Raw genomic sequence first — 12,944 nt, forward strand, 5'->3', positions numbered from 1 at the left:
AATTAATGCACAAAAAATGTAATATGTAGTGGTTGTAGTCTTCCCAATAAACTTTGTGTCACTGCAGATGGCATTTTTCCCTTTGTGTATTTGCTGTGTCTAGAGCACTGATGATTTTGTATGTTGTGAATGTTAACATAAAATCTTCATTCCAAATGCAAATAAAATTTAAAATTGATAGATGTTTTTTGAAACTTAAAAAAAAGGCTTTTTTTTTTTTTTTGTGAGCAAAACTGACTCATTTCCAACCAGTTCTAAAAGAAACTTTCAAACCTCTGAAATGCAAATTTATTGAAAAAACCAATCCAGTCACCTGTCTCCTTGTGCTCCTGCAGCAAGGTGACTACCAGAGAAATAATTTCACATACAGCTTTCTCAAGTGTTTTTCCTTCATCCTGCAATAGAAGATATGTGTTTTTTTATTAAAGCTGACTCTTAATTTTAATAATTTATTTCCTTTCTTCTTTTCATTGCAGAGAAAGTCCATTGTTGCTGTGAGTTTCATTGCAGCATTCCTCTGTCTGATCATTGTTCGTCTCACAAATGAAGTAACTTTCCCTTTGATCCTAAACTGCTTTGGACAAACCAGTGTCAAGTGGATCCCATTTTCTAATGGCCAAAGGCAGCCTCTGAGAACTCATTATGGATATATAAATGTTAAAACACAAGAGGTAAGATCGGGTAAAGAGTTCAGCAAAATGGACCAGTAGTCTACTCTTTCTCTGATCTCATATAACTGCTTTTCTTCCAACCTGCCCAGTGTGTTTCTGAGCAAAGTGGCTATTTTAGAAGTGTGCTACCACTTAAATGACCATTGAAGTTTTTAAAATTTCTGTCATGTCTGCAGTGGAGAGAGCACTGAGCTGGCCTCAAAATCGCACTTTATTGCAGTGAAAACTGATATATATACAAGCAAAAAAAATTTTCAGATAAATTTAAGTCCCTCATGCCCTTTAACTCAAAAGGAAATTTTCTTGTGCTTGTTATAATAAGGTCCTAAAAATATTTAATTTTGTCTGAGATTCCCAAGGATGAAGTAGTTTATTTGCATTTGTATGGGCACGGAAGAGGAAAAGGGAGTGATTTCTGAAATGAACATATGTGAGTGTAGAAAATACATAAAGCTAGAGGTTTACTAGATTTTTCTGAAACTATTGCATTAACACTTGGTAGCTATTTCAAAGCCAAGTGTGTATTTCCATTCTGTACTTCAAAATGCATTGACCTGCATTTGCTTTGCAAAATACTTGCTGTGTGATTAAAATACTTGTGTGACAAAATTAGGTTTTATAGGGACTTGTGCTTTAAACTTAGTTGTTAAAATATCCAATGCCATTGTTAGGTTTTGGTGGTGATGGTTCATTTTCCTCAGACCCTTCCTCTCTCTGTGTAATATTTATAACAGGTGGAAACTTGCAAAATAAGGTAGCATTAAAAAATTAATCCTTTCTAATAGTTGTTTCTGGTTAATTATAGCACTGTCAGTCATGAGAAATATTATCAGATTTCCACTTACTGCTAGTTATTTTTCTTTATAAAATTGAATTTATGAATGAATGAAATTCAATCACAACAGCTTTTATAGAGAATGAGAATACATAACCACTTCATGATGCTTAGTCCTCTAAGTGTATTGGACAAATTAGTTATTAGTCAACCTTTAGTGAGTTAAATATGAAAATCAGAACGAGACAGAGGTATAGTTTTTAGGAGGGAGCTTCTTCTGAACTTCTGTAGCTTTTAATCATTGTCCATGTAAGATGCAGCACTGAGTATATTGGAGGCCAAAGTACATTATCTACAAAGCACAAAAAGGACAAGCACCTGAAAGAAAAACTGTCCAGATGTGAGTCATAGTCCCAATGAAAGGAATGGGAGGTACTGTTGAGTTCAAAAGAGCTAAGTCTTCATCCAGCATCTTCATCCCACTAGAAATGGGAGGGCAGTGTGTTCTACATGCCCCTGGGCTATTGCCACAGTGGCAGGCATGGAATCAGAATGAGGTAGAGCTGCCACGGTCACTTGATCACTATCAGTCTGAACTGCTAACTGGAGAGAAGAGGAGCATGCTAATCCATTTTTATTCACCGTTGCCTTCATCAGAGGTTAGAAGTATCTTGTGAGAGCCTTAATTCATTCTTAAATTTGATAACATGCTTGAAAGTTCTAACAGTAAATGGAAATGAACAACCTGAAAGTTGGTGACCGGTATCGATTAGTAAGACATTTGTCTCAATTTAGCTTAGGTCATGAAGGACTCCTTAAACTTAGAAATTTAAATTGTTTTCCCTCTTGTATTTGCAGATTACATTAATATTTGCTAATTAAAATGATAATGAAGAAACTGAACATATCTTGCTAATTGTGAATGCGCTGACTTCTAAGTTAATTATTCCCTGTGTGAGGGAAGTTTTGTTGTGCTGCCCATGTGAAAAGCTTTTACACAGCTCATGTTCCTAACTCATACTCATAGCTTTCTCAGACTATGGTATCTAAAACACAGATTGCTTTGTAAAATAAGCATTTGTATATACTATTTTTTTTTACTAAAACAGCCAGCAACTCTCAGTTGTTCAGAGAGATTAAAAGAACAGATCCCTCATTTTTTGTTGTGCCAAGTACATTGAATTTTTGCTCATTTCATAGAATTAAGATATTATTTTCTATTTTTTGTGCTGCTATGGTAAAATAAGCAGAAGGTTCACTCAGTGAGTGCAGCTAATGCCCCAAACAAATGTGGCCAAGGTTTTTGCAAAATGGGACACATGCCATCTCATCAGTGGGCAAGGAACAAATGGTGAGGAAACAATACCGTAATGAATTATCAGAATGTAATGTAGTAGAAGGGAAGATAGGAGAAAGGGCTTTTAAAGATGTGAATTTTGGGGTTTTCTTTTCTCTTTTCTTGGGAGAATCTTTTCACATCTGTTGAATGTGTCCATATTCTCTGACAATGTCCTTTGAAGCCTGTCACCCCACTGGGTCTTATGTGTCTCCTGCTGCCTGACAGCACTCCCTCCTGTTCCTCAGCCACTTCCAACATCCTCCTTATTTTCTTCGCATTTGTTCTCTGCTCTTCTTTACCTGTTCCTCTCAGGCTGCACTCTGAGCTCTGGCTGCATGCAGCATGCCAGGGCTCTCTAATCTCAGTTTCTCAGTATAGTTGAATAATACATACAAAAGGTCAAGAAACCAGAGCAATTAGCGTAATTTACACCATCCCAGTCAGTCACCTGATGTGACAGGGAAGCTAGAAAATCTGATGAGCTACTACTCTTCCTTTCCTGTTCCTCACTTGCATACTTACTTTCTAAGGAAAAAGGAAAAACCAAACCAAACAAACCTCAAAACTTCAATCCATAGGGGAAAAAAGTTGAAGTTAGTAAGAGCTGATTACTTTTGGGGTAGGGCTGAGTGGGATGGGACTTGCAAAACCTTATGAGATGATGGAAAATCAACTGCTTGGTGGTAAATAAAAGTGACTGATCATTTGTATTAAAGAAGATCAGGATATATGGTGATGCAAACATCAGTGATTAGCTCAAGTGAAAAACAGTGATTAGGTATGATCAAAATAATAACATAAAGATATATTTCAAGGGTGTATTTGACTTGACAATATAACTGTGGAATTTTTATTATTAAAAAGTCTGGAAAAAATTAAGATTACTATAACTAGATTGTATGGGAGTATTTAATATAAAATGCAAAGAGAGACATAACTTAATCCATAATTAAGGCTGTACATAATACAGGGTTGTTGCTATGGTTTCCTTGATTTGTAGCTATAGCAACAGCTTTGGAAAAAATGACTTTATGTACAGTAAACATACTATATTTGAAATATAAATAGATGTGAAATGTTGTACTATAATGGGCCATTATGTCTAGACACATTTTAGTTTCACTTTTGAGATATTTCTAAAATAGATGATTCTCCACCTAGAAAATTTGCATCCAGGGCCCACCCTCACCCCATCAGTTGAAGAGGATCCTGTAGTAGCCCTGCGTGATGTGATCTCTTTTACCTTTTCAATGTCCACATCTGAGGGGACTACTTGAGATTTGTGGGAGACTGTGACTGCCTGTTTTGCAATATTGCTCTTTTTTTCTTTACATGAATTTTGACCTTTCATTGAAAAGGAGGTGCATGAGCAAGATGACCTTCCTGTCCCTTATTTCTTCCACTTTGTACCTGTGGATTTTTAGTGATAGGTCCTATGAAATCTATCTTTAGGAAATGTTATGCCTATCATGTGTTATCCTAGTCCTGGTATTTTTTTTAATAGAAAATGCTAATTTGGTATAACTTCACAGTGGTTACCTAAATGAAACCTGTTGTCATTTGAGTAAACTTCACCCCCACCCCAAGCTGATATAATGATTTTCTTTGTGTATCAAAAATGGGCAAGCAGATAAAAAGAAGCAGGTAGAGAAAATACAACCTTCCTTCTTCTTTCATACCACTCCTACTCTACAAAGAGTTCTGGCAAAATTAATGAACATCATGTATTTAAATTGCAGCATTATGACATCAATTTAAAATCCATTAGCAGTTTGAAACTTTATGCCAGGCAAGTCTGATAGTGTTATTGGATATTTGATTGTGCTTCCTGAAAGGTGAATATTGAATAGATTTTTACTCTACCGTCAGGATTAAAATAATATAGCATTTTCCTACATACGTAAAATCTGAAATATAGCTGCAATAACACTTGAAACATAATTATAAGAAGTATATTCAAGTACTGAACAAAGATTAAAACTGTTCTTGGAAAAGGGTAAGTTCTGAGATGACCTAAAATCCCTACATTAAACTGCAACTGTGAGATCTAATGGCTTCATCTGAAATGAATTCTGAGGGAGAAAAGAGCCTTTGTGTCATGAACATTGAAGAATCTCACAGAAAAGTGATGAGCACTGGATAAAAGGAATGCACATTGTAGCAGTTAAGATTTTTTAAAAATCCTATTGTAACTGGAAAACTCATCAATACTGTATTAATATTGAAGAAATAAATTTGGATCATATCACCAGATACCATTTTGTCCCATAGCCTGAACAGACTTGTATGCAAGTATGATTGCTTGCTACTTGTGGCTTCCAGAGTCAAGTATATGTGGGAATGGACAGCCTAAGTATGCTTCTTTTTACTTCCTTTTTTTACCACCTCTGTGGTAGAACTTGGCTGAAATCAGTGGAGGTTTCCACAAATTAAATATCCCAGATATGAATGAAAATAGGAGAAAGCTACAGACCTTATACATGTTTGTGTAGTTCTTTTTATTTTTTAAAAAACAGAATAAAGTAAGTGCATTAAAATATAATAGCCCCTGAAGTATGGAGGAAAACTAACATAGCATGCAGAAATATAGGCTATGTGATGTGGTATCTGGCTATAAGATAAGGCACATACCATTACAACAATAGCAAAATCACAGTTGTCAGCATGTTAGAAGTAATCATAGGATGGACCTGTACCAACCATGAGACACCATGTTCTTACAAAACTTGAATAACTAAATCAGAAAATGCACTAGGAAAGCAAACTGTGATGAATGTTTCAATATTAGTTTGTTTCCAGATATGGGAAGTAAGGAAAAAATTCAAAAAGACTGACATTCTTATATGAAACACTAAAAGTATGTAAAGCTAGTGATCAGCCTGAGAAGGTTTAAGTTTTACTTCTGTCAGTAATGGATGCAGTAAGACACTTACCATGAAGAGAAACTTGGAGACTAGCTCTGTGCTTCAGGTCAGGACGGAAGGTGCCAGACTGAACCTGCATGATATGTTCACCTGACTCCAGTGGTGTTTGTTTCATACTCTTGTTGGGAAAAACTCGATTCTAGAGAGGCTAAAAAGCTCCATCAGCTGAAACTCACTGTGACAGAAAGTTGCTTTAGTATTTAATTTCTGACACATTGATGACTTCTGTTCTGCCTTTTCCTTTGGGATCTTATTCGTTGTTACATCTTAAGAATTATAGGATATTTTGTTAAGAAAAGGTCATTTGTTTCACAGTAATTTATCATTTCTCTTCTAAGACATAAGTTTTATATCAGTTACATCATTTCAGCCTTAGAAATCGTGTAATAATAATAATAATAATACTGGAAGTACAACTAAACATTCTTCTGGGTATTTTTCTGCTTCTGCTTGATAAATTTTCAGGAGCAACTCTTTCTGGAAGTATTGCAGAATTTAAAATTTAACATTTAAAATGAAAATCACATTGCTTTTTACATTTCTGAGAGACATTCGTATGGGGGTTGTTGGTTCTTGTTCCCCCCCAACCCTCTGTGTTTGCTAACTGTTCCAGAGCTCCCATTCCTGGCTCTGGAAGCCATAGGCACACACTTGGAAATAAAATTCCTAACAAAGACTTTAACCACCAAATGAGCAACTCCTGGAGTGCATTTTATGTTCCAGAAATAGACTTCACTAAACAAATTATCACCAGAGTCCCCACTGCCCTCTTCCTCCTTCCAACTCCCTTTTACCTGGAAGAAGAAAGAATGATCAGAATAAGCTGCAAGGTCCACTTGAAACCACTCAGGCTGTTATGAACCTACAGAGAGAAGGGAGCACAGATGATGTGTGCCCTCGGTGGAGTAAATCCTGCCAGCTCAGCCATTTTCCTTCTGTATATATGGAATTAGCTTAGGTTTTTAAAGCTGCCATGACTCTGATGGTGTCTCATGAGGAAAAAGTCAAGTGCCAGGATAAATATATTGAGTCTTCTATACAAAGGAATTAAATCTGCTCCACACAGAGCCTCAATGTGATGAGTCAAGCAGTGCTGCCTGTGTGGCAGCTCAGCTTTTGGGAAAAAAAAAAGACTAAGGGACTTGAGAAGAGATTACTATCAGCCAGTGAGCTATGCCATCAAAAGTCAATCCCTGAAGGATCTAGGCTGGTAGAAATAAATGTCCACAGTGCAGTTATGGGCTGGATGAATGGAGCTTATAGGTTATATCTCAAAAGATGCCCGATATCAAAGATTTGCCATCCACCTTGGTTATATGTAATTTTCAGAGATTTCTCCCACCTTCTTGTGGACTTTTTTACTGCTACTGAAGGGTAGGTTTATATTAGCTAATGTTAGTACCTCTATGAGAAGGTGGCAGTTGTGCTTTCCATGTGAGAAGTGTGAACAATACCTCTACAAATGATAGACACAATACCATGAAAATTGACTTGAGACCATTTGGAAAACAGAGGAAAGGCTAAGTTTTGCAGTCAGCTAGCTTGGTAGACAAATATCTGTCAGTAGAGTTTTGTTTTAGTTAAGTGGAAGTTGGACCCAAAAAAGTGAATTAAGTACTCTTTGGACTAGTAAAGAAAAGAGTGGAGTGGTTTAGTGAAATGGCATCTTGAACGTGTCCAAACCACTGGGAAAGATTAGAAAAATGGGCTCACCCACGTAATGAGCAGATGAGAGTGAGGCTTGTCAAGGGGAGAAGGGAGGAACTTACTGCTCTTATTCTGGATGAGAACTGAATTCTCTTACCATGACCTGGTTTCAGCTTTTATCAATAATAGTAGCCAAATGAAAGATGGGCTGTTTTGCATTAGTGACAAGCAAGGTGTTCTCTTGGTGTTCCAGTTTATCAGTTGGGAGACCCATACCCTACCATTTACTCACTGAATAGCCTTCCAATACTCTTGTTAAAAATGAAGATGCCTCCATCAAAAGAAGCCCAGTGCCATCCTCCTGGAGTCCATTTCTCATAGAGATTTAAGATATTCTTTGCAGCAAAGGGTCACTAGTTGTGGATGTGGTGATGATTGCTAAGGTACACTTTGTACTGGTGTATAAAACACACTGCAGAGTAAAAAGAGCCAGTGAAAATGGAATTTTGCTCATATAATTGTTTCTACAGAAGGGCTTTCTGCTGGCTATGACAATCAGTGAGTTTAGCTCTTTGAGCTCTTGCCCGGCATAGCTATTCTGGCAGAGATGCTCAGCACTGAGCTGACCCAAGGCTATTAATACTTCCCTGCAGGGGAGCAGTGTGCCAGTCACACACACAAAGTCACACATACGTGCGTGGGTGCACATGTAAACACAGCAGCTAGAACTTGCTCAAGAGACAGACTCCTAACACTGACAGTCATGCCAGTTACTAGTTAGCTTTAAAGCCACAGCTATCTTCCTTGAAAGCCTTTGCTTTCCAAGTTTGCTCCCATGGCCATCTGTCACAGCCTCCGTTTGGCAGCTTCAGGTTCTGCTGTGAGGCTCTGAGAGTTGAATACATAGTTTTGTTTTTTTTATTGTTCCCTGAGTTGGTGGAGTTTCTACCACGTGTGCATTTCCTCTTAGGCTTTTTGTTACATGAAAATGTGAACCTTAAATGCATTTTTGAGCTGTTAATCTATGCTATCTGTTCTCAGACCGTTCTGGAACAGGTGAACTGGTGTAAGTGCTGCATAGAGAAAAATGAGCTTAGAGACTCCCTTAGTGCAAATGCAGATTGTACCAGTAATAATTGCTTTTCTTGGGATACTCTCTCTTGTCTGGCTAAATACATTGGTTCATACTACCAAATAGGTGTTATTTGGTTTGTAAGAGTCCTGTATGATTGTTGTATCAAAAACCTCATGCCCCTTACTGGCATTACTATGCTGGCGGTGTGTGTGTCTTAGAGCTCTACTTAATGGGCTTACAGTCCTTGTTACAAGGAGCTACATTTTCTCTTGGTGTAGCTGTAAATTTTGTCTACTCATAATAAATCATTTTTTAAATACCTCTAAACCAATAAATGATATTACCACCAACATTGAAAACTTTATGGTAAATTGTGTCCATGGGACTGGAGCCTAAAATGAAAACTGATTCAGTCTTGTGGGGGAAGGGGGAGGCGAGAAAAATGAAGTTCTTTGTTACTTGCAATATTTCTTTCCTCAATCTTTATTTTTCCTTTTTTTCTCTATTTGATATATTTTCCATATTCAGCTAGTCAGAGATTACAGTAATCTGTTGTTTCCTGTCACTTAGAAAAGCCATTGGCATGCTCATTAGATGAATAAATACAGTGTTAAATGAAAATCCCAAAAGAAATGCAGAGAAATTACTAAAGTGATTTTGGGATTGTCCACTCAATAACAACAATTCATCCTCCATCTTTATGTCCAACCCCAGGGATGCACATTACTGCCTTCACCTTGTTCATACCAGTCATGTTCTCTTTTCTGCGAGTAACGGCATATTTTTTTTAAAGTACTACTTCTTGAATTTGTCTTTAAGTGTTTCTTGTAGTTAGGACACAGAGTTTTGGATCTGAAATTGATGTAAAAGCCACCAGTCTTAGATCAATATTTCTCCAGGGGGCAGAACCTGCTTGCTCCAGTTAGACACTGCAAAGAACACTTGAGGGTCTCATAATAGTATTACACCAGGCAAAGTACAAGTTGGTTTGGGTTGATTTCCCTGGTTCTAGTTCAGTGATGCTACCACCCTCCTTCTCTTCTGCCTTTTTAAGTGCTGGTCCCTAGGATTCATGTTTGTAAAGAGAAAATAAAATTTCTGGAGTGCATCAAGTTGATAAAGTATGTTTTTAAGCTTTTCTTCAGGTGCTTTCAGACCCCTATCAAATGCCTGGCTACATGCACAGAAGTCACCCCAAAGTAGTTCCAGGGCAGCACACTGCAAGCTTAGATCAGCACTGGCAAATATCCTAAAAATTAAACACCAAGGTGAAGGATAAATTTTGGCCTGTAGGTAAAAACAATGAACCCTATATTTGATGACATAGAGTATATTATGGAATTGATCAATGACTGGCAGTTTTGTTCTCGGGTGTTTTTTGTGTAATTAATGTTATTGATTTATCAACATTTTCCAGCTTACAGTACAGTTTCTCATGTCATCTTATTTCTAGCATGTAAAAGGTTTGTAATGTCTATCCTATTTCCTGGTAGCTCTTCCTTTTTAGATGCAGTCCACTCTGTCCAAAACTGCTGATTTTAGTTCAGCTTCCTCTCTGATTTGCTTTGCCCTTCACTGGCCAAAATTTCTTTCACTACATTGTAAGATTACCTCTTCCCTAAAAATGTGGTACTGTTTAGGACAGCTTTGAAGGCATAGATTGGAGATTTAGGAGATAAGAGGCTGTTCTTAGGCCAGCTACTGCTGCATTCTGCACAAGGTTTGATTCCTAATGGAGTCAAGATGTGGCCCCAATATGAATACATTATATTGATCCAGTCTTCTGGTGGTAGGCTTTGGAAAAGCATCTGCAAATAGATTTTAAACCAGAAGGACCTATAGCAAAATTTTGTCTCAGGTCAGACCTCAAGTACATTTTAAAGTTTTTCTGATGTCTTTACAGGCACAACTCATTTTTCAAATGGGGTGAGCCCCCCAAAAGTTTGTTTGAAGCCATGTCAGTGTTTCCCAAAGACTGAGTACAGGCACTTTTCAGTGTTTTCAGGGCTAAACTGGCTCTCTAGTTAGAAGACAGAGAAATGCAATTTTCTCAGACACAAAGCAGATGGTGTTTCCTCATTAATTGTCTCAATGGCAGGCCTTCAAGGAGTCCCACAGGAGAATTCCTAGGAGGTAGAGGGATCATCCTTTGGGATCCTCCATGCTGGTGCATTCATCCTGGAGCTGTCCTATTCATTTCTGCTCCAGTTGGTCTTGATGGGAAATGTGCCTTGTCATCACCTGTATAAGTGACAACTGATGAAGCTGATAACATTATTGTAAAGCAAATAATGATAATTAGTGTGGATCTTTTACTCGGAAGAGAATGGACAGAGGAACAGACTAGAACTCCTATGAGCTAGCCTCTGTTTCTGTCCTGCTGCTGACATGGACTCCAAACTACTCCTCACTGCTTCAGAATCATCATGCTTATAAAGAGCAAGTAATGCAAGTTACTTCTTGATCAAGTTGCTTCTGGTCATGTTCAAAAAGTAAAATGGAGCCAGTGAGATTGACTGTCATAAAATGATTGTGAATCTACTATCCCAGATAGATTATCACTCATTACCATTGTGTTACAGCCAGAACTTTATTGTCAGAACAACAACAAAAATAATCTTTGCACTGCACTAATGCTTTATTCTGATTGACAAAGACGAGGCAATCTAGGTACTGTGACAGCAATGTTGGCATGTATTATATAATGATATATGGCAACTTCCATAGACTGCCATTAATTTCTGCAGGAATTCTGTCTGTCTTTGATAAGCATGTGTAACTCCTAATAAATTATTTTGGAGCTGAGCACAAGCATCAAGGAGAAATGGACTTTTGTAGGTGTGGAGGTTGGTGATAGCTGAAAATGAGAAGGCAAAACTGACAGATAATTGTAGATGAGAAGTCATTTTCAGGCAATGGATGGGGGTGATACTGTTTCCTGTTTAAAATGAGTTGCCACCTCTGCTGGCCGCAATGTGAGGTAAATTCTGTCGTGAAATCTAAATCATTTGTTATGTACAGGCTATTGATAATCATATAGGAACCAGCATTGTGGAGCTCCCTCCACTTGCTCTTAAATGGCTTGCTCCCATACTGGTGGGTGTATCCACTCTTCATTTCCTGGGGAAGAAATGGCCCTCTGTGAGGTCGTTTATCTGAATAGCACAGAAATAATTTTCTGCAAGCATAAATATTATCGTAACAGAACCCTTAAAAAAATTACAGTGACACTCTGAGGTTTCAGAGATTAGTATCTTCCTTTAAGGCCTCTATTTCCTCTGGTATTACTTCCAGTCCTGTTGACTGAAACTGCAGTGCATGCCTACTGTGAATAGCATGAATAATGCATATATTCCTCTGCTAGTTTCAGTGTGTGCTAAATAGTTGCATATACAAAAAGTAAAATCTAGAGCTGAAGAAAGCCAATTGTCCAGTCATCTCCCTGCTAGTACATAAGTGACCCATATTCCACATTAACCTGGCTTTTAACCTGCCTGTTTTTACATTAACAATTCTTGGGCCTTTGCCCACGTCCCTTAGAAGATCATGGAGTGGACTAATAGTTCACCACTTGAGTTTTTCCTCAGACTGATATATGGGAAACATTACAGCTGTTTATACCTCTTTATTTCCTGCTTCTTTAAAGATCCTCAATATTTTCACTTCTTATTCTCTTTTTTTTTCCAGTGTATACAGAAACCTGCAGTTTCACCTATATTGCCATGTTATCCAGCAAAACTCTTCCTTATTTTTCCTAATTCATCCATAGCAAGAGCCCATCTCCTCCTCACTTCTTGCTGCGTCAGTTTTCCAGAACTCAGTATGGGATTTAGCTGTAATGGAAGAGAGGAGATGATATAACATGTTACCTATGCTTCTAGATACCAGATTACCTTGGATTTATTTTTCCAAACTTGTCTTGAATCTTTTTTCGTGAGATGAATAACTTGATCTTTCCCCAAGAGGATACCCAGCCTGTCATGCTTTTATACTCTTTCTGCAAATACCATTTATTTTCTCCTGAAGATTGTTTGTAAAGATCAGGCAAATGTAATAAGGAAAAGACCATGAAGATGGTGTTGTGTGAGGCCAGTTACTAAAGGTTTAGAACTGAAAGGCAAAGTGATTTTTGTTGTTGTTGTTATTGGTTGGTTTGTGGTTTGTTGGGATTATTCTTGTTTGTTTCAGTTCATGTGAGAAGTCTTACAGTGGTTTGAGTTATTCTTGAAAATAGGATTTTTGGCCATAATTTGTTTCCATTCAGTCTGCAGTAAGATTCTGCTACATTAAATGCCCTTGTTCATTAGAGGAACAGTTTTCATAATGGAATAGCAGAATGGTTCTGTTAAGAAATCAGAGGTTCTTTTTATGATCAAAACACCTGATTCATATATACATCTGTGATTCTTGCACAGATTAATTGTCCAATTATCTAGGATGCCATATTCCAAATTCCTGAGAATCAGTCTTTTTATAAGTCTTTACTAAATGCAAAAATGCCTCTAGTATTTTC

The 12,944-nt window shown here is 37.4% G+C and overlaps 1 protein-coding gene across 1 annotated transcript in view; it reads left to right on the plus strand.

Annotated features, from left to right (window-relative positions):
* Positions 1 to 476: 476 nt before the first annotated feature.
* The window catches only part of ST6GALNAC3 (ST6 (alpha-N-acetyl-neuraminyl-2,3-beta-galactosyl-1,3)-N-acetylgalactosaminide alpha-2,6-sialyltransferase 3), a gene marked incomplete at its 5' end in the record, with an annotated part of 116,171 nt that continues 103,703 nt past the window's right edge, over positions 477 to 12,944 (plus strand). Inside the window, one exon of the mRNA XM_009075141.1 lies at positions 477 to 671. Within this exon, the coding sequence (XP_009073389.1) occupies positions 477 to 671 (195 nt within the window). The remainder of the gene's footprint in view (positions 672 to 12,944) is intronic.

Source organism: Acanthisitta chloris, unplaced genomic scaffold, assembly GCF_000695815.1.
Source record: "Acanthisitta chloris isolate BGI_N310 unplaced genomic scaffold, ASM69581v1 scaffold45100, whole genome shotgun sequence".
In the NCBI taxonomy this organism is placed as follows: Eukaryota; Metazoa; Chordata; class Aves; order Passeriformes; family Acanthisittidae; genus Acanthisitta; species Acanthisitta chloris.